Genomic DNA, 14542 nt, shown 5'->3' with positions numbered 1-14542 from the left:
ACCAATTTGTCTCGTTACCTCGGACCTATAGTACGAGAATAACATTTTATAAAACTAGATCAACGATCTAGCTTCAGACCTTTAGTCCGATTGCATACCCTTTACCTTGACATTTTATCTCTTTATAAATATAAGGACCTCTAGTCCTTTCTTTTTAATCATTTATAAACTTTTGTTTCTTCTTCGTGAAGAAAACATATATTTCAAATTATAAGAAATATAAAATCTTTATATAAAATAAAGAAGTATTATTTTATTTATAATCTTGACTTTATAAAATCTTATTTTCACTTTATAAAATCAAGGTACGGGCTATATCCCTGACTAGGGTCTAAGCCATTTATATTATAATAATCTGGCAGAATCCCTACCTTGAATGGCTTATTTATAAAAATGCTTGTGCTTTACTTGAACAACACTTCTATTTGAAGGTAAGTCGAGAGGGTATTTAAGTAGGGTTATGGCACGCATTTTGAGGTAAGGCTTGTCGGGATATCGTCATCTCGGGTCGTGGCACGTAAATCGAGACAATGTGTAATTGGAAGTGAGAGTTGGATGGTGAGGACCACCCCCATGGCCGCCCTATTTATAGAAATTTTTGTGCAGCTTCGCGTATGAAGTGAGAGTTGGATGGTGAGGACCACCCCCATGGCCGGCCTATGTATAGAAATTTTTGTGCAACTTCGCGTATCGTGAAGCAGCTTCACTGAGTCGCCGCGTAGGCTTGCCACGTGTCGTTCCTGTCTCTCCACGTGTACTGCATCTTCGTGATAACTTGGATTCTTCGCGTATCGCGAAGATGCAAAATTTTGAATCTGTTCATTTTTAGTCCCTGGTCTTTTGGTAACTTGCCATATCTTGATCTTATCATCATCCAAAAATACAAAGGCGGCTCGCGGCGATGCGAGAGTGCATTATAACGCCCATCGCCCGTGCCCGTGCGCGTCGGGTGCTTTGCACCCTCCGCTAGGACTAGGGAGAGTGGTTGGCCATTTGAGAACATTTCCATGGAATGTTCTCTTCTTATTATTTTTCTTTCTTTTTCCGATGTGAGATGAAGTCTCCTTACTTCATTCCTTAACATAAGCTACTTCCATTCTTTGTCTTATTTTTCTCTTTTGTATTTGCCATGAATATTTTTAGTCCTTAAGTTTTATTAATTTGTCAAATTTGGACCAAAATTTTTATGATGTTACATCAACAACTTTCGAAGCACTTAAGTTTGATTTTATATCACCATTGAAGTTGAAAATTAATTAATTTGACATTTCAATTGTGTATTAATTCTAAGATTGAAGAATATCGATACAATTTAGGTTCTTCATCTATCATGTGGAAATTAGGCCTTCCTCTTTCTCAGCAGGGTTGGTGGTACTACTTCCACTAATGAAGGTACTCTCGCCTTTGTTGTACAAAACACTCTTAAAAAGGAATATATACACTAAGAAAAAAAATCCATAGTTTGTATTTATGAATACAACAATTTGAAGCCTTTGTTATGAATATCGCTGTCTGTACCCTTTTGTTTTATTGTGTTATTAAAGGATCATGATGTGTCATATATTGGTTTGTGTATATATTAAACGCCATGAATCACCGCAGTCGGGATGAAAGCCGGTCAACCATGTAGCTCATGGCAAACAAACTGCTGGTATGTTGACTGTTCTAATATATGAGTGTGTGACATTACTTTCGTTTCATTAAATGGTGTGTTAAAAATCTTTTTCAGGGCTTTTTGCGGGTGTCTTTGGCTGTTTATATCCAATCTGTTTTTGCATGGATTTTGTGAGAAACAATATTTCATGCCAAAACTGTTGGTTATGTTACAATAATTAATTAGTGATGATTCTCACAGACATTTGACCTCAACCATTAAAAGCGAAATTCAACCAAAAGTCTTATCTAGGTTCCTGTCATGTGAGGCTTTTTAATTGTTGAAAGACTACCCTCTAGAGTATTTGTTGATCCTTTTTTTTTTCTTTTTTTAAAGAGCAATTTGCTGATCTGTTTGAACTACAACGTGACACGACGTGGCGATAACTCATTGTCATATTATTATTGCAAGATATTTGAGTTAGTTTTCTTTCTTTGCACTTTAGATTGCAATATTAATGAATATTTAAGTTACTTTGCTTTTGTTGACTCTTGCAGTGTTTACTGATACTTTTGTATTCAAGATAAAGACGGTGTTTACTGTCTTACTGATGCTTTTATATCCAGGATCAAGACTTGAAGGGGCTTTCTTACAAGAATTCCCACTTGGACCACTAATAAGAACCCGATATCCAGAGGCTAATTGGCAAAGTTCGACTTGACCGGAGCAGATCGTAACTCAAGCACAACTAGAGTTCACTCACCCACGTTCCCAATACTTGATGTGATGATTCTAGCCACATGTTGGCTTCATTGGTGAGTCATGATGCCACGAGAGATGATGCATTTGGTGAATACGGATGCACGAGAAAAAGAAGTTCGTGTAATTAAGAGTTGGAGGATTCAATGCCAACTTCATGCGTTCCAAGAAAGGGACTAAGATTTGGTAAAGAAGATATTATTGGATTATGATTCTTTTATTGTGAAGGCGTGAAGCCAAACATACACTTATTTATTTTATATTTATTACATAAACCCTTCTTATGATGGACTTTCTGACAAACATGTAATGCAAAATCAACCCGCTTCATGGTTTAACATGTTGCGGCGCAACGCGCGCGGGTCACAATCCTAGTATTATTTAATTTGGTGAAGACATGTGAGTTAACAAGATCGGAGTTCAACTAACAATTTTCTTGTAATATATTTTATGTTCCATGTAATCTATGTTATCTTGTCTCTACTACTTGACTTGGGTAATCTCCAATACGATATTTGTGGCCATTCTTCATGCTTACTTGGCATTCTTGAGCCCATGTGTCCATCGGGGGGTTAGATTCTTGAGCTACAAATTCTTCAACAAAAATATGAAAGAACGCGTACTTGCAGAAAATAGCAGGTGGGTGGAGCCATGGTTGGATTTCATTTAAATAAAAAAATTGTATTATATGTATACGTATATTTTAGTAATAATATTACAAAATATAAAAATACTTTATAAATTATAAAAAGTAAATATTATAAACGAGCTAATGTAATGTTTGAGGTTCAAGTTTCAATATTTAACATTTTATCTCAAGCGAATATAAATAAATATATATATATATAAATTTTATACCCAACACAAAATATTAAAATTTTAATATTTTCCTCCAACTGGAAAAAAAATTTATCTAACATTTAAATTTTTATTTTTAATTTTTTCCTTAAATAAGATATAAATATTGTTCTATATAGTTTATAAAAATAAAATATTGGTAGTTAAAATAAATGTAAAGGGTGGTGATGATGTGGAAATGTTTTTTAGTGTTTTTGGGTTTTCTTATTGGGAAGGTTTTTAAAGATTTTGAAGAATGAGTATTTTTCTAATGTGGTAGCTAGAGGTGGTCAAAAAAACCGGTCCTCGAACCGGTTTGCCGGTTTATACCGGAAACCGGTTTTTAAGAAAACCGGTTTTTTGTAAACCGGTTTGACCGGTTTACAAACCGGCGGTTTATATATCGGTTACACAATTTGGAGCCAAAACCGGTTTTATAACCGGTTATAAAAAAAACCGGTTTTTTTTAATAACCGGTTATTAAAAAACCGGTTTTTTTAATAACCGGTTTTTTAAAAAACCGGTTAACCGGTTTTTTTATAAACCGGTTTTTGACCGTTATAAAAAAACCGGTTAACCGGTTAAAAACCGGTTTTTTCCCGTTGAGTAACGGCCATATAGCCGTTTTTTATAATTTTTGACCGTTTTTTTTTTTTCCCCATTTTACCCCCACAAACATCTATATATAGCTTAGGTTGGGTATTGGTTAGATCACACTCGATTATACAACTCCAAACGCTCTAAACGTTTATTACATACGCGATTATTTTGTTATCTCACGCTCAATTATACCACATTACCACTCCATACGCTCTTATTTCGTAGTCGATTATCATGGCCTCCCAAAGTGCTACTTCATCCGTCAACATGGGTGCCTCGAACACGGGAGAAACGGTCGTTCGGGTCATCCCCACGAAACGAAACCAAGATGTTTGGCAACATTTCGACCTATGCGAAATGTCTAACGGTACCCAAAAAGCTCGATGCAAACATTGTTTGAAGTTTTATGGCAAAGATGCAAACTCCACTTTAAGAGCGCATGTACAAAGGCCCTTTTGCAAGGCCTTGAAGGACGAATCGGGAAGTAGTTCGCAGCCGGAGATGACGAATCAAGGAACGGTGTTTACGTACGACCTTGAAGCGGTACGTCAAAAGTTTTCAAACTTTGTGATTCAAAATACACTTCCTTTCAACCACTTCGACAACCCTCAATTCACGGAGATGATGCAAAAGTATGTTCAACCACGCTACCAACACGTAAGTCGTTCGACCCTTAGAAGAGATTGTCTTAAAGCTTGGAAAAACGCTAAATCCGAACTAATTTCATACTTTTCAAACTTACAAACTGGTGTAAACTTAACAACGGATGTGTGGTCGGTACCTAATGGTTCGCCCGACTCATACATTTGTGTGACGGCTCATTGGGTTGACCCCGGGTCGTGGCAAATGATGAAACGAACCGTTGCGTTTCAATTGTTTGATTACCCGCACACGGGTAGAAATATTTTTAAACTCTTGGATAAAGTCATTCGACAATACAAGATTGAAGATAAAATCTTTTCAATTTCGTTTGATAACGCGTCCAACAATACGGCCGCGGTTGGCCATTTAAAATTAAAGTATAAACCTATTTGTGATGGAGCGTTTTTTCATAGCCGATGCATTGCACATATTATCAACTTGGGCGTGCAAGATGGGTTAAACGTGATCGAAACGCAAAGAAACAATTTTAAAAGAATGTTACGAGATGTTTTTAGCAACAATAAAACATTTTCAAGATACAAAAAATTTTGTGATGAAGCTAATTGTCAATGGTTGGGGCCCAATTGGGATTGTCCAACAAGATGGAACTCGACTTGTGATATGTTTGAGAAAGTCATCCAACAAAAAGAATCACTAATTGCGTTTCATCAAATAATGTCAAGTAGGGGTAAATGTGCACCGTACGATCCTAGAAACTGGTTATTGATTGAGATCGTTACGGAGGTCCTTCAAATTTTTAAATCTTGCACAACTAGTTTATCCGGGGTTTACTATCCAACAAGCCCCATTGCTTTACAAAAAATTGCTGTCATGTGCACAAAGTTGAGTGAACTTCATTGTAGGGGTGCACCTTATTTTGATATGGGTGTAAAAATGAAAGAAAAATTTAGAAAATATTTTCAACAACTACCCGCTGTTTTGACATGTGCTGCTGCGTTAAACCATTGCATAAATGTTGGTGGTGTTGAAGCTTTAATAGAAAAAATTTGTGATGAGCTAGAGTTAAACGACGATCAAAACCCCTATTATAACCAAACTTTAAAGAATGCTTTCAACACCACCTTGTCTAACATGTATGATGTTTACCTTACAAAATACGGGTCGTCTTCCCAAATTCATGACTCGTTAAGAGCTGTTGCCCAATCCCAATCCCAAACCGACCTTGAAATGGGGATGTACTACATGATTTGGGAAGACGCCGGTAAACGTCAAAAGGTAAACACCCCAAGCAGTGAACTTGGAAGGTATGGTGGTACCAACTTTGTGAAACACATGACTCCAGATGAATTTAGAAGTCTTGATTTGCTGGCTTGGTGGAGAGGTAAGGAGGATGAGTTTCCGATCCTCGCCGCCATGGCCAAAGATTTACTAACGGTCCAAGCTTCCACGGTAGCTTCGGAGTCTGCTTTTTCTGTTTCTGGCAGGGTTATATCGATTAGGAGGACTCGACTCACTCCACCAGCTGTAGAGATGTCGATTTGCTACAAGGATTACTTTGACTCTTTAGATAGGGCACAACATCAACGCTCACTCGAGGGGGAAATGGACTATGAGGCGGGCTTGTATGAAGACGAGGTCAATCAAGGACACACTCAACCAATGACCGATGAAGAAGCCGCGTACGACGATTACCTAAGGAATAGCTCGGGATCGGGTAGCGAAGAAAATAATGAGTAAGAAACAGCAAGTTGTTAATGTAATCGTGTCTAAGCATTCTTTAATGTTTGTATTTTTGAGTTACGAATATGCGATAACGATTTAATGTTTGTATTTTTAATGTAAAAGCTATAAATGAAAGTTATGTGTTTTTAATCTTCCAAGCAAAGAAACCTAACAACGAAAGCAAAGAATGGAGTCAGTCCGTTTTGCCTTGTAGTTACCGGTTTGCCTTGTAGTTACCGGTTTGTTTATACTGTGAAAAAATAATGGTTATTAAAAAAAAAAAAAAAAAAAAAAACCGGTTAACCGGTTAGACCGGTTATTAAAAAACCGGTTAATAAAAAAACCGGTTTATTAACCGGTTCTAACCGGTTCCTAAACCGGTCCTAACCGGTTTGACCGGTTATTGTTTTCATACACAAAAACCGGTTATTAACCGGTCCGGTTATTAACCGAACCGGTTTTTTTCCTGGACGAAAAAAACCGGTCCGGTTAATAACCGAACCGGTTTTTTTAAAAAAACCGATTTGTGCACCTCTAGTGGTAGCTGACAGGACATGTTTTTGAAGATTTTTTGAGTTCTTTATTGATGATAGTCTTAATACTTTCAAATAAAACATAGATATAGAGTCCAGAGATCAAGTCATGGTTTCATCTCCAAATTGTAAGTTTGCAACTTTTTCTTTAAAGAAAGAAAACGGTTCTTGAATATGACTATACTTTGTCACAAGTGTGTATAAATAACTAGCTTGAGTTCTGTGTACTATAGGAGTTTTTCAACAAAAAATAACATATAATAATTAGTTAATGAAAAGCTGTATATGAAGAATCAAAAACATCTACAAAATACAATATAAGTAAAAATATCATCTACTATTATTAGAATCATGCTTTACGTATCTTGGATCAATTTGAGGTTATAAAATGTGAGATAATTATAAATTTAAAATATTTGCAAATAAATAGGAATTACATACTAAATTCACAATATTTTTAAAAAAGTGAGGTTTAACGTTGGAGTGACAAGTGACAAAACTTGTTGTTTTTTATTAGAGAATACAGATATAATAAATACAAAAGTAATAATATAAAGTTAGAACTTTATAAAATACAAATTTGTTTTAACCTTATACTGATGTTTTCTGGGCTGGACATCAAACCAATTGCACTAACAATTCATTGGTTGAATTAGTCGCATAAGATTTATGAACCAAATTACATCATAATTGATGCTAAAAATATTTAATTGTTACATATGATATAAATATTATATTGAATTTAAACATTAATGCAATTATGTTTTATATTAGTTATATTTAAAAATAATAATAATATGAGCTAGAGAGAGTTGTTGATTTAAAAACCTAAACTTGGTTGAGAGGGATGTTTTCAATACAAAAAGTATTATTAGAAAGTAGATAACAGTGAAATAAGAAGACAATTGAAAATCTAACGTAAGTAGAAAAATTAAAAACTAAAATTTAAAATCGTAACAAAACCTTTTTTTAAAAACAACAAATTTCATTAAAACACTAGCCAGCATAGTCACCAAGTAACATACAATTACAAATCATAAAAAATACCAAACCCCATACAACAACACCCTCTTAAAAATTAAATTTATTCCAATCCTCACACACCACATGTCGTAGCTTCTACCTATTTCACACCAATAAAAAACATACAACCTTTATCCCGTCTATCAAATCCACTAAACGGATGGACAAATCGTCACGTATCACCGCATTACGAGCCTTCCACTTGCAAAGAGTGATTCGTGTAAGTAATAAAGTTACTTAAACTCTTAAAGAATAAAACTTTTCTTTTTTTTTTTAACTATAAACAAAAAAACTTTTCTAATTTACCCTTAATTATAATATTGGTGCGTTTAAACTTTAATGTATGGTTTTCTCAATACTGACAAAAGGCTCTACTCCAGTACTCCTCACCCTAATTAAAAAACAAAAAATCAAAACCCTTAAATATTCCATCAAACACACAATCATCAACGTGGCACGATCTGAAGACCCAAGCCGTAGTCACGGCTTATACATGTTAACCACACCCTACAATAACCCCCCAATCTCTGAAGTACACGTCACAAACAGCCTCTCAAGTCAATTCTGTGCATATACATATACATATAGCAGCAGCCATCTATATATATTCGCAAATACATACATCGACTATTATTATTTACGGCGTCTATATATATATTCGTAACTCAAAGCTGTCAACAATGGCGGCAATTGATCCTACTCGTGGATTCCTCAAGGATGTTAAACGTATCGTAATTAAGGTCAGTTTCATGTTAATTTAGTGTTCATTTCGTGTTCATTTCATAGTTTGATTGATTATATTGACGGTTATCGCGATGCTTTTATCTCTGAATTGTGTAATATTCGGATTAATTAGGATTTATTTGAGTTCGTCAATGCAGATTATATAATAATCATGTTAGGATCCATTACAAACAGTTTTATAAGTGAGAAAGCATACATATAAGTAGAGTAATTTTGCTAACAGTAGAATTATTATTATTATTATTATTATTATTATTATTATTATTTCTATACAGTGTTTGAACTGGAGTAATTATTTTGTAGTGTAATTACTCTAATAATAATTAGTCTGGTTATTTTTATGTTTAGCAGATTTGTCCCTTTCAATTGAGCTTGTATATGTAAGAAACGTACAAATAACTAGAGTAACTATGCTAAAAGTAGAATAATTATTGTTATTACTATACAGTTTTTGAACTGGAGTAATTACTTTGTAGTGTAATTACTCTAATAATAATGACTCTAGTTATTTTTATGTCTAGCAGGTTAAGTTCATTTGTCCTTTTCTATTGAGCCTGTATATGTCAATTGAGCTTTTAACGTAAGAACGTGCAAATAACTAGAGTAATTGTGCTAAAAGTAGAATAATTATTATTATTACTATACAGTTTTTGAACTAGAGTAATTATTTTGTAGTGGAATTACTTAATAGTTACTCTAGTTATTTTATTTTTTATGTCTAGTAGGTTAATTTCATTTGTACCGGATATACAATATGTCCTGACGTATCAATCAGTGTCCTTTTCAATTGAGCTTGTATATGCCAATTGAGCTTTTAACATGAGAACAAATAACTAGAGTAATTGTGCTAAATGTAGAATAATTATTATTAATGTTTGAACTGGAGTAATTATTTTGTAGTGTAATTACTCTAGTTTAAAACTGTAGAGTGATGATAATTAATTACTCTGGTTATTTGTATGTTTAGTAGGTTAATTTCATTTGTGCCGGATTCTATAATATGTTCTGATGTATCAATCAGTGTCCTTTTCATATTGTTAGACACGTAGGTAACCTGGTGGGGAATTTATCTTTAAGTATGTGAACCATGATTAAAGGCTGTATAGATTTTAATGGCATAAATATAACACCATATGATTCATCAATAAGAATTAAAATTCCAAGTGTCTGTGGAGGATTGGCTCCTAAGTCCTCATAGCATGGAAAGAATATTGCATTACTGTTTATTCAAAGTTTTGAGTATTCTTTTTGTTATAGTTTTTGGTATTTGATAATTCTAATTGGATGGATTTATGAACTGATCTTTATGTTTGTGGACCATGATTAAAATCTGCATAGATATTAATGGCGAAAACGGAATGAAATTCCATTATCAACTGCGATTTACATTATATGGTCCTACCGATTCTCAGAAGAGTCTTCATGAAGGATGTTTGGCATAATTATAACACCATATGAATATATGATTCACCAATAAAAATCAAAATACCAAGTGTCTGTGGAGGATTGGATCCTCGTAGCATGGAAAGAATTTAACAATAATGTTTATGAAATACTTTTTGTCATGGTTTATGCTATTTGATAATTATGGAAAATGTACTGTTTATTTTTTAAAGGTTGGGACAGCTGTCGTCACACGAGAGGATGGAAGACTTGCACTTGGAAGACTTGGAGCTCTTTGTGAGCAGGTGTTTTGATCAAAACTCATTCTTCTATATTTGAGTAGTTATATGTGTTGAATTACTGTTATGATTAACTTATGTTCTAAACACAGATTCAAACACTAAACTCTGAAGGATTTGAAGTTATCTTGGTCTCATCGGGTGCTGTTGGTGCTGGCCGACAACGACTTAGATACAGGAAATTGGTCCACAGCAGGTAGTTAGTTACATGATGTAACTACTGCAACATAAACTTTAATTTAATGAATATCTCTTAGTTATATATACTTATATTACTTTTTATTATTGAAGCTTTGCTGACCTCCAAAAACCACAAGTTGAGCTTGATGGAAAGGCATGTGCAGCTGTTGGACAAAATGGTCTCATGGCACTGTATGATACATTGTTCAGTCAGGTTTATTATTTTAACAACATGATTAAATTTCTTTATTTTAAAATTTTGTGTTGAAATGAGACGTCTCTTATATTGTTTGCAGCTGGATGTGACATCAGCTCAGCTTCTCGTGACTGATAACGACTTCAGGAGTCCAGAATTTAGGGAACAACTTACTGAAACAGTGGATTCATTATTATCGTATAAGGTTATTCCCGTATTTAACGAGAATGATGCTGTTAGTACCCGCCGAGCTCCATACGAGGTGTGTAATGTGTTTTTGTTTTACTAATCATAGTACATAAATGCGTGCTTTTGTGTTATTTTAATGATGTGTATATTGTAGGATTCTTCTGGAATCTTCTGGGATAATGACAGTTTGGCAGCTCTATTAGCATTAGAGCTCAAAGCAGACCTTCTTGTACTGTTAAGTGACGTGGACGGTCTCTACAGTGGCCCCCCTAGTGATCCTCAATCAAAGCTAATTTATACTTATGTTAAAGAAAAGCTTGAGAATACAATTACTTTTGGTGATAAGTCAAGGTTAGGAAGAGGTGGAATGACGGCCAAAGTCAAAGCTGCTGTTTATGCTTCACAGGCTGGCATCCCGGTCGTTATAACCAGGTATGATTATATCGTTTATATGATCTTATTGCTTTTAACTGATATAACTAACTTTTGTGTTAAAATGTTTGAAGTGGATTTGCTGGTGACAATATTATAAAAGTTCTTCAAGGGAAACGGATTGGTACACTGTTTCATCAGGATGCTCACACGTGGGTGACAAATGGAGAGTTAAACGCACGTGACATGGCAGTGGCTGCAAGAGAAAGTTCTAGACGTCTTCAGGTATTATCAATTTATCATCATAAATTAATGATATATTTTGATGTACTGATATGTTTTAATGAATGCAGGCGATGCTTGTGAAGGATAGAAGTAAGATTTTACTGGATATAGCTGATGCTCTTGAAGCAAATGAAAAGGTAATTGTGTATGAAAATGAAGCCGATGTGGTTAATGCCAAAGATGCTGGATATGAAGCATCATTAGTCTCTCGTTTGGCTCTCAAGCCCAGGAAGGCAAGTCGTTTTCCTTCTCATTATCCTTATTTTTTTCAAATTTAACTACAACATACGCATCTCATGTTTTATAGATATCTGGTCTTGCAAAAGCCATACGTGTGCTTGCAAATATGGAGGAACCAATTGGACAAATATTAAAGAGAACAGAGGTAAGGATTAAGGAATTAGCATTTTGATACAAAAATTTTAATTTATCATGTTGTCTAATAACTGCTATGTGTCCAGCTGTCAGATGGATTGATATTAGACAAGACATCATCTCCTTTAGGTGTACTTCTTGTTATCTTTGAGTCTCGCCCCGAGGCACTAGTTCAGGTATATGCATGGCACACCTGAATTGTGTGACAATATCTAAATATGTAAGTCTTGAATTTTTACAACGTGAACAGATAGCATCATTGGCTATACGAACTGGGAATGGGCTCTTATTGAAAGGGGGAAAAGAAGCAAGACGGTCCAATGCAATCTTGCACAAGGTCACTTTTCTTTAATTAACTAATTAATACATATTTATTTGATTTTCTCTTATTTTGGTCTATTTACTCAACGTTTTAGATTATTACATCAGCCATACCAGAAAACGTTGGTAGAGGACTAATTGGACTTGTTACTTCTAGAGATGAAATACCCGAGTTACTTAAGGTTGGTTGTATATGAATCATGATTCATGAAGTTGAATGTATAAAAACATTTGGTCATAAATTTATAATATTCAACTTTAAATACTTTGCAGCTTGATGATGTTATTGATCTTGTGATTCCGAGAGGAAGCAATAAACTTGTCTCTCAAATCAAGTCTTCGACAAAAATCCCTGTTTTAGGGCATGCTGGTAAGATGAAACAATTGATGTTCATAACTTTTTCATAGCAAAACTTGTTCTTTAAACGTCCTATGTTCCAGATGGTATTTGTCATGTTTATGTTGACAAATCTGCTGACATGGAAATGGCAAAGAACATAGTGGTGGATGCAAAAACAGACTACCCTGCTGCCTGTAATGCTATGGAAACGCTTCTTGTTCATAAGGATCTGATGGAGAATGGTGGTGTTAATGAGCTTCTTATTGAACTTCAAACTAAAGGTATGAAATTTAATAACTGTACATATGCAAACATTAATAATAATATTTAATGAATCTGTTTGTATCAGGTGTTAGCATCAATGGTGGTCCAAGAGCAAGCTCCATGCTTAATCTTCCAGTAGCACCTTCATTTCATCACGAGTATAGTTCGTTGACTTGCACTATTGAAATTGTGGATGATGTTCATGCTGCCATTGATCATATATACAAGCATGGAAGGTATTGCATTTTCTATTATTTTCTTGTAATTATTTTTCTATTATTATTATTATTATTATTATTATTATTATTATTATTATTTTCTTTACATGATTGAACCATGCAGTGCGCATACTGATTGTATTGTCACACAAGACCGTGAAATTGCAGACATCTTTCTCCGTCAAGTTGACAGGTTCATATCTTCGTGTTTTCATATTTTTATTGGGAATTTGAATTTTTATGTTTTTATTGGTTGTTTTATTGGCAGTGCTGCTGTGTTTCACAATGCAAGCACGAGATTTAGTGACGGTTTTCGTTTTGGTCTTGGTGCAGAGGTAAACAACATATTGCTTGCTAAGTATTTTTCATCGTTAGTTGATAATACATGGTAATTGTTGGATCCATAACCAGGTTGGTATAAGCACCAGCAGAATACATGCTCGTGGGCCAGTGGGAGTTGAAGGTTTGCTTACAACACGCTGGTATATTATTGTTCACGCTTACAAAATGCATTTGAGAACAAAGTTAATGAACCGATGTAATATTGTTTTCTGTTCTTTTATCTTTTTATTTTAGGATCGCTAGAGGAAGCGGACAAATTGTAGATAATGATAAAGGGGTTGTGTATACTCACCGAGATCTAACTCACAAAGCTTGAACTTTGTGGTTGAGTGGCGAGTCAAACCATGGTCAACAAGTGGACTTGGATGAAATGTTTTCTCCGAAAAGGAAAAAAAGCCAACAAGTGAAGAAGGATCTTACTGCACTACCGAGTGTTGTTGTAGTAATACTAACGGCTTTTAATGTGTCCGCGGCTTAAGCGGACTGGGCTGTTAACGAAACTATTGGTCGGTTATTTATTACTGTTATTATTATTACCGGTGAAGGGACAAAGTGGTATTTTGGTTAGTTTGGGCCGTTTAATTGCTTCTTGCGGTGTATGTGTCGTGTACCTTGTTCTGTTCTCTTGGTTTCATTCTTCTCCTTGTGAAGTAAACTGCATATGGTTTTCTCACAAATCTGGTTTTAAAATACCAACTTGCAAGTAAGAAGTAACTTTTTTTGTGTGTGATAACTACTTGCAAGTGAGCCCTTTCAAAAGATTAAAATCTCAAATGCGTTATGGTGATTTTGTTCTGGTTGTAAACGAGCCACTTGTAAACTACTCGAGGTTGGCTCATCAGAATTTGAATTTAATCACTCTTGAAACGAGCTCTAGTGAAGTTTAAACATAAATTGTTTATCTTAAACGAACACGTTCTTATAAATTTAATAGTATTTGTATAATATAAAAGTATATTATAAATATTATTTTATTTATAATAAATATTATAAATATATTAAAAAGTAAACACGTATATTGTTGTAAATATATCACCTCATGTACGGGTCGTATAATTTATCACAACACACCATTGTCAAATCAATCAGTTTCAATAAAGCTCACTTTTACAATCCGTGCTAAACAATTCGTATAACAAATTGTTAAAAACCTTATTTTTCTTATAATGTATCAGCTTTCTAAATTTTTAGTTCCATTTCAACTATAATCCATACTTAGTTTTGGCTATATTTTCACTATAAACAAATTTTTAAAAAAATGTTTTAAAGTTACAAATGATTGCTAGAATGGGTTTTCTGGTAACCATAAAAGGACAAACACCAAACACTTTTCCTGTTATTTAAGTTATCCATTTGCATTCTA

General features: G+C 34.3%; 1 protein-coding gene across 1 annotated transcript; it reads left to right on the top strand.

The window, feature by feature from the left end:
* Positions 1-8333: 8333 nt before the first annotated feature.
* LOC143560325 (delta-1-pyrroline-5-carboxylate synthase-like) lies at positions 8334-13510 on the top strand. The gene is made up of 19 exons (XM_077048649.1): positions 8334-8411; positions 10032-10103; positions 10190-10293; positions 10389-10491; positions 10574-10735; positions 10817-11094; positions 11169-11319; positions 11388-11552; positions 11627-11704; positions 11781-11870; positions 11945-12031; positions 12111-12197; positions 12289-12385; positions 12457-12636; positions 12705-12855; positions 12962-13030; positions 13106-13172; positions 13249-13319; positions 13414-13510. The coding sequence occupies exons 1-19, from the start codon at positions 8352-8354 to the stop codon at positions 13493-13495; spliced, it is 2154 nt and encodes a 717-aa protein (XP_076904764.1). The 5' UTR covers positions 8334-8351; the 3' UTR covers positions 13496-13510.
* The last annotated feature ends 1032 nt before the right edge of the window (positions 13511-14542 follow it).

This window comes from Bidens hawaiensis, unplaced genomic scaffold (assembly GCF_021521415.1).
Source record: "Bidens hawaiensis isolate Kalapana, Puna unplaced genomic scaffold, B.hawaiensis_p1.1 tig00020325_1, whole genome shotgun sequence".
NCBI classification, from domain to species: Eukaryota; Viridiplantae; Streptophyta; class Magnoliopsida; order Asterales; family Asteraceae; genus Bidens; species Bidens hawaiensis.
Note: the sequence above shows the minus strand (reverse complement) of the source record. Positions and strands in the feature narration are given on the sequence as shown.